Source organism: Lycium barbarum, chromosome 10, assembly GCF_019175385.1.
Source record: "Lycium barbarum isolate Lr01 chromosome 10, ASM1917538v2, whole genome shotgun sequence".
Lineage (NCBI taxonomy): Eukaryota > Viridiplantae > Streptophyta > Magnoliopsida > Solanales > Solanaceae > Lycium > Lycium barbarum.
Window position 1 is genome coordinate 97,855,378 of NC_083346.1, and position 12,371 is coordinate 97,867,748.

At 37.2% G+C, this 12,371-nt stretch overlaps 1 protein-coding gene and 1 non-coding gene across 2 annotated transcripts; one reads left to right on the top strand and one right to left on the bottom strand.

Moving 5' to 3' along the window:
• The first annotated feature begins 1,269 nt into the window (after positions 1 to 1,269).
• On the top strand, positions 1,270 to 4,887 carry LOC132615526 (cyclic dof factor 1-like). Its single transcript, XM_060330130.1, has 2 exons — positions 1,270 to 1,703; positions 3,198 to 4,887. The coding sequence occupies exons 1-2, from the start codon at positions 1,611 to 1,613 to the stop codon at positions 4,377 to 4,379; spliced, it is 1,275 nt and encodes a 424-aa protein (XP_060186113.1). The 5' UTR covers positions 1,270 to 1,610; the 3' UTR covers positions 4,380 to 4,887.
• Positions 4,888 to 9,138: 4,251 nt separating this feature from the next.
• LOC132616302 (small nucleolar RNA R71) lies at positions 9,139 to 9,244 on the bottom strand. Its single transcript, XR_009573093.1, has one exon. It is a non-coding gene; the product is annotated as a small nucleolar RNA R71 (small nucleolar RNA).
• Between the last annotated feature and the right edge of the window lie 3,127 nt (positions 9,245 to 12,371).

Sequence of the window (12,371 nt, forward strand, 5' to 3'; positions counted from 1 at the left end):
ATGAGATGTTTGGCCAAGCTTTTAGGAGAGAATAAGTACTTTTGGGGAGTAGGAGAAATATTTTTTCAGAAGCTTAAAAAAATAGTTTTTGTCCAAAAGCACTTTTGAGAAAAATACACTTAGAAGCACTTTTTAAAAGCTTGGTCAAACACTAATTGTTGCTCAAAAATACTTTTTAAATTAATTGGTTAAACAGAAACTGTTTTTTGCAAAAAGTACTTTTTTGAAAAGCATTTTTCAAAATAAGTTGATTTTGGAAGCTTGGCCAAACAAGCTATTAGTAGATATTCACGAGCGGACCTACCATTTCAGGATAGGGTGCACGTGCACCCCCCATTGTTAGAAAAAAAAAACTTTGAATATATAGCTCTGTGTGTGTTTATATTTTGAATTTATATTATTTATTTAAAAAGGACCCCTGAAATACATTTATCGGCCTGTGTCATTTGATCAGTGTGCCTTGAACGCAGGCGTGTTATATATATATATATATATAGCTGCAATATATATATTGCATTTTCGATAATTGACAACTAAAAAAATGCATAAGAATCTGTTGCTGGCGAGTTTCAAGCAGGCAGCTTATTGTATGAAAAGTGGTACCCAAACCACCAATATCCGGAGTGAGCTTCATGCAGTCTTGCCATTTAAATTGTATTTATATGTTAGTACTCGGTTCTATGGGTGTATAAATTTTTTCAAACAAGATGGTATTGCGTGACATCCGAATTTGTCTTTTGTGGTGCACCCGTCGTCTTCAAATTCCAGGTCCGCCTTAGGTTATGCCATTATTGTGTTAGCAAGAAGAGCCACATGCCCAAAAGTAAAACTATAGAAATAGATTACATACAGAAAGCTGCTTTTAGTAGCACTAGTACTTTACTATTCAGACCAATAAGCATTATAGTGGTATGAATAATTTCTTCCATTTTTAGTTAGAGGCTTTGAGTTTAAATTTTGAGATAAAGAAATCCAATTAGAAAGCGTGTTTTTTCAAATAGATGTTATGTGGCACGATTTCAAATTAATCGGGATCCCAACGGAGATATCATATACCGAGCGAAAAATTAAAAAAATATTGTACTCCCGCTTTACTATTAACAGGATGATGATGCAAAAGCGGTTAGGATTTAGGGAAAATCGATGGGAGCATAGTAATTTGGGAAAAAGGTATTGCTGACATGGACCAAAAAGTAAAGCGAAAAAACAGTACAAAAAGCACTTACTACTCACTCACCTTTGAACAAACTATTTTTGTTGTGTGGTAGGGTGGGGTGGTCGGGAATCAAAAACCAGCAAATGAAACACAGACCCCAAAAACCCTTTTAAAGATTTTCTCACTGCCACACAGAATTTGTGGCTGTGAATTCATTACCTTTTCTGACGTGTCACACAAAGAAAACCCCCCTTCTTCTGCCCTTCCTCTTTTAGTCCAACTAAGTACACACCAAAAATCAAGAAAACATAAAATATTGTACCCCATCTGAAAAAACAACGACAAAACCCATCATTTTTTCATTGAGTTGAAGTTTATTTATTTCTTCTGTCTTGCAAGCAACTACATATATAGAAAGAAAGAAAGTGGAGAAAAACTGAGGAAAAACAAAAGAATGTCTGAAGTTAAACTTTTTGGAAAGACAATTGTTTTGCCAATTGATGATCTTCGAAGCTCTTCTGTTAACACTACATCACATGATGATCAGGTATATATATGTATATTTCTCTTTGTGTTTATACAAAAACATGCATATATCTATCTCTGTATGTACCTTTGACCCTGTTTTGAATTGTATTGTCACAAATCATGTAAATTATTGATTCAATTTAAGCTGGTCAACCTACCACAACCTTTCTCTCTTATCTGGACTTGGGACGGGCTACCTGAGAAAGCTAAGCTCGTATTTTTTGACCCTATTTTAAACTGTATGAGGAGTAGGGGTGGATCTAGCTTTAAGCTTAGGTTCACGTTAGCTTAGTAGCTTTTAATTAAATTTTGCATTTGAATGAAAAAATTCACTAAATATGTACTCCCTCCGTTTCAATTTACATGAACTCATTTGACTGGACACGACATTTAAGAAAGAGGTAAGACTTTTGAAAATTTGTGTGGCTGCAAATCATTCATAAAGTGAATTTATTTTCAAATTAGGAAAGATGTCATTTATTTTGGCACGGACTAAAAAGGAAATAGATTCAAACAAATTGAAACAGAGGGAGTATATAAGTATTTTACTGTGAACACGGTTGTTAATGTATATTAGCTTAAGGTCAATGGCAGAACCTATAAACTTTACATTCTGAATCCGTTTCTGGTGTCGGTGATTCATATATTGATGAATTTTACCCTTGCTGGTTGTCATGCTACTACAACCCTCTTTTTCTATCAGGATTTGAGACCGACTATGTGAGCAAACTTATACTGGCAGAGTTTTTGGTTATATTATGAATTGTACTATAAGGATTCATAAACTGACTAGTTTTTAGTTGTTAACCTACTACACCCTCAGTTTTTCACCCTATTTTGAACTAATGAAAAGAAAACTTGGATCATTTTAATTATGTTAGCCTATGTTTAGTTTTATGGCTGCGACAGTTTTTTCTCTCATCTGGGATCGTAGCAAATAATTCAATAATTTAGAATCAAAACGAGGAAAGTGCTACAAGTCAGTCTTTGCCTTGTTCTGAGTATTTTCCATCCTCAACAATACTTTAAATCTGCCTGCTCCTCTATCTTGTAGGTATCCTTAAAGGGTACTAGGTGGATATAAGTTCAAAGCTCATTCCTATTATCAAGTAGAAATATTAACAATACCGGTGGGTCGATTTTTTGGTTCTGTCACTACAAGAAAAAACTGAAATTAGCTATAAACTTTGTCGCTAATCTGTTATTAAATTGCTCGTAGCTAACAGGAATTTTCAATAATCTATCGCCAAAATAGGGTTAGCAACGGATTTTGTTGTTTAGCTAAAAGAATTTGTCCGTCGCTAATTCCTTTTTTTTTTTATTTATTTCTTTTTCGTAGTGTTTTATGCATCAAGAACTAATGAATAGAATCAAATTGCATAAAACCATTATCATGTATTACTTAACAATCCAAGTGCATGAGTCAGATAGTGCATAACATAGTCCTATTGCCTATTGTATTCAATTGCAGTAATTGAGCTAAAAGTTCATTTTTTTTCTCGCCAATGATCAGATCACTTCCGAAGGAGAGTTTACACAGAGTAAAAACAGAGACGATTTTGCCAATTCAACTGTAGACGAGTCGGTTGAGCCAGAAGCATCATCTGGTATAAGCGATGACCCCAAGACACAGGATGCTGGTAAAGAAACATCGTCCCCAAAATCTACCAAGAAGGAAGATCCAAGTAAGGTACTGAAAAAGCCGGACAAAATACTTCCCTGTCCGCGCTGTAATAGCATGGAAACCAAATTCTGCTACTATAATAATTACAATGTCAACCAGCCCCGTCACTTTTGCAAGAAGTGTCAGAGATATTGGACAGCTGGCGGAACGATGAGAAATGTGCCTATTGGTTCTGGTCGCCGCAAGAACAAAAGTTCTTCCACTTCAAGTTACCGTCATATAATGGTGTCGGATGCCCTCCAAGCATCCCGGTTTGAAGGGATGAATCTTCCGACTTTCAGAGCAAATGGAACTGTTCTTGCATTTGGATCAGATAAAGTACCCCTTTGTGATTCCATGGCTTCTATATTGAACCTTGCAGAAAAGTCACATAGCTCTATTGGGAATGATCGATCAAGTGAGGCTTGTAGTACGACCTCAAATTCAACAGAAAAAGGGAATAATTTTTCCACTACACATGATTTAGCCTGGGAGAATTTTCAGGCGTTTCCACCCCAAATGCATCACTTTCCAGGGCCTACTTGGCCTTATTCGGTGCCACCACCCGCCCTTGCTCCTTCTGGTTATCCGGTATCGTTTTACCCTCCATCCCCCTACTGGGGTTGTACTGTTGCAAGCCCTTGGAATGTCCCGTGGGTATCTCCACCGCCCTCGTATAGCACGAGTCCTACTTCTCCGACCTTAGGAAAACATTCTCGGGATGAAAGCAGCACGCTTGATCCATCAAACTCGGGGAAAGAGGATACTTTGAAGGACAAAGGTGGAGAGAGAAGTGTAGTGATTCCTAAAACATTGAGAATTGATGATCTAGATGAAGCAGCTAAGAGCTCTATGTGGTCTACACTAGGTATTAAGAACGAGAAGAACGATTCAGCTAATGGCTCATCAAGGCTCTTCAAGGCCTTCAATTCAAAAGTTGATGAGACAAACAATGAATCCGACACTAATCTAGTCCTGCAAGCTAACCCTGCAGCCTTGTCCAGATCACGTAATTTCCAAGAGACCACGTGAGGATACTGAGTTCTCAAGTCAATCCTTCCCTTTGAAGTAGAGGTGTTATCAGCGTTGTAAATTACGTCTTCCAGATCACAATTTTGTGGCTGCAACAGTTCCGAAGAACTTCAGTCAATGCAGGAACTAAATTGATCTAATTGTGCATCTCTAGGAAGAAAAGCAGATAACGTGTGCGCACCAAGGGAGAACCTGCCACTAAGTCCCCTTGGTTTGCAATACTTCATTTGTCATTCAGGAGAAGCATTTATAGTTTTGGGAGTTTGTTTATCTTGTACATATAACGTATAGGGTGCTAATGATATAGAAAATAAGGCCGACTTCTTGAATGAACTTAGGTATGCAACGGAAGAATCTGGTGATGTAAATCTGGAATATATCCTTTTTTGAGAGTCTATATATGAATCTTTTACTGACTTGGTAAATCTGGATTATACTATTTTTTAGAGTCTATAGATGAATCTTTTACTGACTTGATATTGAAGGTTAAATTAACTTTAGCCCTCTTTGTTTCATTTGAAGATCCTTCTGTTGAATTATTTTTCTTGGCAAATGAAATGAACTGTTCCTGATTCTATTACAGACTTTGAAAATCATAGTCAGTGTAGACAACTTACAACAAATGTCTTTTCAATCTTATATGCCCTTAACCATCTAATTGAATCACTAAAAACGAAAATCTAGAATTAGTTACAAACTTCACCGTAAACCCGTCGTTAAATTGCTCGTAGCTAAAATAATTTTATGATAATCTGTCGCTAAATAGGATTAGCGATGAGTTTTTTTTTGTTTAGCTACAAAATTTATTCGTCGATAATTCCTATATATTTTTTGTAGTGAATTATCTGGGAAGTGTGAGTTAATTGTGTTTCCAGTCAGGCTTTGTACTAATTTAATGGGGTAAATATATATATTACAATGTTAGTCAGAGTTTTGATGTTTGCCACAAGTACAAATGCACAAATTCTTGGGTAAAAAGGAGAAATGATCAAAACCTGGGCATTTTTGGGAAAACAATTATAAGTGTTGTGGTAGGTCCCTCAATTTTTGTGGATAGACTAGAATTTTGTGAGAAAAAGGCAAATAGACCTTTATCAGACCTTTTTCCTTACAAGCATATAACTTTACTGATGCCAAAAGGTTGCAATGAGATGATAAAGTTTTCTATTCCTCCACCTTTTTGTTCCCTTGTCCATCCAGCAACTTTACCATTTTGCTGTTCTGATATAGTATGCATCAGCTCAACATGCATATACTTTTAACTTATTTCAGCTCTAATAATTTATATATGGCATAATATTTTGGGACTCCCTAAACTTAAGATACCTTTTATTTAGTGTATATCTAAATTATTTTGGGTCCAATTTACCCCTCTATGCTTGGTTATTTGGTATCTTTCGCCTCCTTAAATGACCTCCATCCAAGGAGGTATGATGCATTCGCTGCCAAGTGGACTTTCTTGGTCCACATGCTTTTTTTAATAATAAAATATATTTTTACTCTTTTAAATTCAATTATGTTTTAGGTCATATTTTCCAGCTAAATTTGTAAAAAACATGCTTAGAACTCCATTATTTAGGCTAATCCTGTTTTTATTTGGCTACAATATACAATGTACTTTCACCCATTTTTTTTTTTTTTTTTTTTTTTGTATTTGGTCTGCAAAAAGAAGAAATGCACAGTTGAAACAAATCATCATTGCATCTAAAAATATAAACAAAAAGAAATGCAAAAGTTAATATTTCATCATTTTGGCTAAAAACAATTATTTGTATAAAAATAATGGAGTTCTTGATTTTTTTTTTTAAGAATTTGCTAGAAAAGAATACAATTAGAATAAATAGTCGTAATACAAAGTTAAGGTAAAATACATGGGATATATTGAGAAGTGAGAAAATATATACAATTGGAACAAATAAACCATTGTATATGACTATGTGACAATTAAACGTTGAAGAATACTCCACTTGGAAGCTGATTTGTCGATTTTTGAGCAACCTCATGCACTCAGAGGAGAGTGTATCCACTCTCTTTACCATGTCAGCGTCTAAGGGGGTGACATTTACCAAATAACCAAGGTTCGAATCAAGAATATCAAGGGTTTTTTCGACCACTTTTTTATTACTTAAAGTGCCGGAGGACAAAAATTAAAGACCAACAATTTGAGGGGTAAAAATTAAAGAGCACCCCAAGATAGGGGCAATCATGCGAATTGCCCAGATAGTTCTAGCATATGAAGTTCCTTTCATGTTTGCCCAAAAACCTGCAGCTGCATATATGGGAGGAACTGCAAAAATCATCTTGGCCCCAAAATCTCTCCTTTGCTCCTTCTCTAGCCAGTGAATCAACGACTGTATTCTGCTCCCGGTAACCATGTATTAATACTAGGCTCCCCAATCTCTCTATCAAGCATCTGCATTTAAAGATTAAAGAGTTGTAAGTATCATGACCATGCTCTAGTATGATTATTACTTATGTTGAGTCATATTCGACTTCTAGTGGCATTAAGCCTTGTTCATGAGCTAGTTTCAAACCCTGCAATAAAGCTGTTAGTTTTGTAAGTATACAAGTTGTATTAGGCAGTCCTTTAGTAAAGCCAATGATCCAATTGCCGCTGCGATTTATAATTACTCCTCAAATCCCTTCAATCCCAGTGCTGTCATAGTAAATACCATCAGTATTTAGCTTGTAGGATCCTCTTTCGGGGTGGGGGTGGGGTGGTGTTCCATTTGATGTTGATGGTGCTTTTACCTTTTGATTGAGGGGAATTGATGTGGCGCGTAATTTCGGCACATTTGATGCTTTTAACGGGGAGTTTTACTCGTTATCAATCAAGTTCGTGTCGTTTTTATGTGGTTTTTGTTGTGTTTTAGGTTTTCAGTGTTTATATGGCGAAAATTGGAGAAGTTACGTGAAAAGTTTGCAAAAAGAAGTTAAAAATGGCAAGTTGACTGAATAGGCATTTTGATGGGACAAGAGACGGACCGCAGAAAATTCTACGGCATGTCAAATGTACCATAACTTGTCGTAGGATACTTGTGACCAAAGGAAATTTCACGGAGCAAAAGACGGTCCATAGAATATTCTACGGACCGTAAAATCCAATGTCAAGCAGTAACAGAGAGCAACTCAGCCATAGGAATTTTGCGGAGCAATTATATGGACTGTATAACATTTGACGGTCCGTCAAAGTGGAAGCGCAGAAAGTCTGATAAAGGCAGTTTGACGGCTGAAGAAGGAATTTTGACGGACCGTATAACTTTTTACGGTCCACAAAATAGTGCTGACAGGGGCAGTTTTGTCGTCTTCTTTCTCATGACTTGGACCATTATAAATACTCATTGTAGGGTTTGTTTAGATGATTCTTGATCATATTTCAGTTCTATTTCTCTAGCATTGAATACTTATAGTTTTTGAAGCTTTTTGGGAGAACAAACAATTGCAATTACTTTATTTCAGTTCGAATCAATCAATTGTAAGCATTATGATTTCTATTATCTCTTATTATTCTTCATTCACTATGAGTAGCTAAACCAATTACTAAGGTTGTAAACCCTAAGATGGGTGTTTTGTGATTGGGGATTGAGATTGACATATGCACAATGGATTGTTAGGGTTTATATATTCTTTGTTCTTCATTCATAATTGATGGTTGTAAACATTGATTAAAGCCATAAACTTTGCTTAACTTGGGAAACTAAGTAGGGGTTGGTAGGAATAAATAACAAGAACTCAAGGCTTTAACCCTTGTTTAATAAATTCACTTAGGAATAAGAGAAATTTACTTGGCAGGAATTAACCGTTCTTCAGATACACTCTTTTATATTTGGGAAAATCATAAAGAGAAATAATCTTTAACTGTTGGGAAACATTAGGGATTCAATTAGAGGTTAAGTGCATTCTTATAACAATCCATTAGAAGTATATCATGATCAATCACCATAGCATACTCTTTATCTAAAGGGGGACACAACCTTGCTTCCTTTTACTATAAATTGCAGTAAAAACAATTAGTTACAAACAACCAATCTTCTACAAACTCAACGGAAGACGAAACTAGAACGCAAGAAAGTACTATACGACTTTAGTAACCTTTTCACACCATATTCCATATGAGATTCGACCGTAACCTAGTTGGGTTACTATATTTGACATCGTCCGCTTTACATCATTTAATAGGTGTAATTTGAGCGTATCAAATTTTGGCGCCGTTGCCGGGGAATACGGTTTTGAAATTACTAAAGAGTTTGTGCTTTACTGAAAGTCTTTTTCTATTCCATCACACCTTGTCTGCTGTTTACTGTGAACCAGGTGATCATGAACAACAGAGGAGGATGTGGAGCAAGTGGCAATAGGAATGTGCAAGTGCAAGACCCACTAGTGGAAGTGGAGATGGAGAATGTTTTTGCAGATATGTTAGAAGAGGTGGAATATGCCTCTGCTATTGTTTCATCGAGGATTAATGCTGCAAACTGCAAGATTGACTCCACTATCTACCAATTGCTCAAACTTGACGGATATTTTCGAAACTCTAACGATGATGACTCTCGCCGACATTTGAAGAACTTTGTGGGTGTGTGTGCCCAACACATGTAGAATGTTGTTCCAGTTGATGCTATTCGACTACGAGTTTTCAAATACTCTTTAGCCGGTGAATCAAGAGTTTGGTTTGACAAGCTGCCCCACAACACTTTTCATACGTGGGGAGAGCTTGTTGCTGTTTTTCTTAAGAAGTGGTTTCCGCCAAGCAAGAAAGCTGAGATTCGTGACAAGATATATGATTTCAAACAGCTTCTGGGGGAACAACTATTTAAAGCTTGGGAGAGATTCAAGGAATATTTACAAAAGTCTCCTAATCATGGTTTTCCAGAAAATATTTTGATGGAGATGTTCTATAGAGGGCTAGATCCATTGACACAAGTAGTCGCAAATAATGTAGCTGGTGGGTGTTTTATGGACAAGACTTATGCCTGAATCACTCAGTTGCTTGATAAGCTTACTACTCACAATCAAGCATGGCATTCGAGTGCTAAAAACATTGTAGCCTATGGAGCTCCAATGATCTATAACATCGTGAAGGAGAACCAAGAAACTCAGCAGAGGCTAGCTCAGATAGCAACCAATATTTCTTTGCTGACTAAGAGACTTGATGAAAGAGAAGCAAAGAAGGTTAATGTTGTTGAAGAAGTTTCGAAAATGCCCAAGGGAATGTACCAAGCTCAAGAGGGTCCATATCAAGAGGGGCCTCCTATGCAGTATGAGGATGCTAACTATGTTAATTACTCTCAAGGGGGTTACCAAAGACAGAATTATCAAAGAAGCTATCAAAATTAGACTCAGAATCAATGGAGACCTCAATAGGGACAAGGTAATTACAACAACAACTATGGTGGCTTGAACCAAGGAAACTACAACAATAACAATAACTTTAGAAATAGGAGTTCTAATCCGTATATTCCACCGAAGGGTCAATCAACTAAACAAGGGAGTTCTAAGTTGGAGAGCATGCTTGAAAAGGTGCTAGCCAACCAAGACAAAGCAGATAGAACATTGAAGGGGTTGACAGAAACAATAGGATCTCACACGGCTTCTATTCAGAAGCTCGAGTCGCAAATGCGAGATATTTCCAGAGAACAACACCCTCCACAGAAGGGAGGACTTCATAGTGACACTATTTTGAATCCAAAGAATGGGAGAGGTGGTGGAGACCGTGTATGTGATATCAGTACTCGGAGTGATAAAATACTCCAAAGTGCTGAAAGAAGGTGATAAATCTCAGTTGCTGAAGAAGAAGAAGAGGCACAATTTGATGTGCCAACAATTATTGATGAGGTCCAGACAGAAGTTCCTATTATTAAGCAGGTTGATGATGTTCCAGTAAGTTCTAAAAATCAGTAGGGCAGCAATGACATTAGCACGTCAACGGTTAAAAGGGCTCGTCGTCCTTTGACTCAATTATTTAAAGCCACACCTCCCTTTCCTCAGAGGTTGGCAAAGAATATCGAAGATGCTAAATGTCAGAGGTTCTATGATCAGTTGAAGCAGTTTTCCATGAACATCCCTTTTCTTGATGCCTTTCAAAAGATGCCAGGGTTTGCCAAATATTTGAAGGAGCTGTTGACTAAGAAGTGACCTATCAAGCATGACACTGTAAGTCTGACTCATCGTGTGAGTTCTATTATATCCACTACCAATGTTCAGAAGAAGAAGGGTCCAGAGGCCTTTACTATCCCATGTTTTGCTGGTCAGTATGATTTTGTTCGCGCTTATGTGATAATGGGGCTAGCATAAATCTCATGCCTCTTGCTATCTATAAGCAATTAGGTTTGAGAATGCCTAGAACTACCACCATGTGATTGCGGATGGCTAATAGATCTTTTAAAAGGCCAGTTGGAGTTGTGGATGATGTGCTTGTTAGGGTTGGTGAATTCTTATTTCTTACTGATTTTGTAATCCTCGATTGTGCTATTGATAAAGATATTCCTATTATCTTAGGGAGACCTTTCCTTGATACTGGAAGGGCTCTTATGGATTCTGAAAAGAATGAAATCAAATTCTGAGTCAACGATAAGGAAGTTACTTTCCAAGCGAGTAAGGCGATGAAGTCACCGAGTGCTTACAAAAGCATTTCGATTATTGATTCTATTGATGTGGTGGTTGAAGCTGTTGAATTTAAAATGAAGGAAGAGTGTTTGGGTGAGGCTCTAGCAACCATTTTTATGAGCTTCGATCCTGATGATATGGAAGGTTGAGATAGTGAATTCGCTTGTGGGGTTAGGTTCTTATTCTTACCAACCGAAGCTTGACCTTGATCTTGATAATAGAAAGACACCTCCATCAAAACCATATATTGAGGAACTGCCGAAGCTTGAGCTTAAGCACCTTCCTTCACATCTAAGGTATGAATTTTTGGGTGCTGGTAATACTTTGCCAGTGATTGTATCTGCATTGCTGAATGATGAGCAGACAAAGAGGTTGCTAGAAATTTTGCGAGAATACAGACGTGCAATTGGGTGGACCATTACAGACATTCGGGTTATTCCTTCTAGTATTTGTGAGCACAAAATTCAGCTTGAAGAGGACAGTACACCGAGTGTTGAACATCAGAGAAGATTGAATCCACCCATGCAAGAGGTGGTCAAGAAAGAGATTATAAAGTGGTTAGATGCTGGAGTTGTTTATCCTATTGCAGATGGTAAATCGGTAAGCCCAGTCCAATATGTTCCGAAGAAGGGAGGCATCACGGTGGTGCCTAATGCTAAGAATGAATTGTTTCCTACAAGTACAGTGATTGGGTTGCGTGTCTATATGGATTATCAAAAATTGAATTCTGCTACTTGTAAGGACTATTTCCTCATGCCTTTTATTGATCAGATGCTTGATCGGCTGGCGGGAAGGTCATATTATTTCTTCCTTGATGGGTACTCTGGCTATAATCAAATTAATATTGCTATTGAATACCAGGAGAAGACTATTTTCACGTGTCCTTATGGAACGTTGCTTTTAGCAGGATGTTGTTTGGTCTTTTTAATGCATCGACTACTTTTCAGGGGTGTATGATGTCTATTTTCTCAGATATGGTTGAGGACTTCTTTGATGAATGTCTTGACCATTTGGGTCGCGTGCTGAAGAGATGTGAGGAGACTAATCTTGTACTTAATTGGGAGAAATGCCATTTTATGGTGAAGGAAGGGATCGTCCTCGGTCACAAAATATCTGAGAAAGGGATTGAGGTTGATCAAACTAAAATTGATGTTATTGCCAAGCTTTCTCCACCTATCTCTGTGAAAGGAGTCTAAAGTTTCTTGGGGCATGCCGGTTTCTATCAGCGTTTATTAAAGACTTCTCCAAGATAGCGAATCCCATGTGTAAGCTTCTTGAAAAAGAGGCTAATTTTGAGTTTGATGAGAAGTGCCGCAAGACATTTGATGAATTGAAGGAGTGGCTGACTTCTGCTCCTACTATTGCATCTCCTGATTGGTCTCTGCGATT

Coding starts and splice junctions, on each gene's coding strand:
- LOC132615526 (XM_060330130.1), top strand. CDS start 1,611: ATGTCTGAAGTTAAACTTTTTGGAAAGACAATTGTTTTGCCAATTGAT. Junction 1,704..3,197: donor CTACATCACATGATGATCAG/GTATATATATGT, acceptor GCCAATGATCAG/ATCACTTCCGAAGGAGAGTT.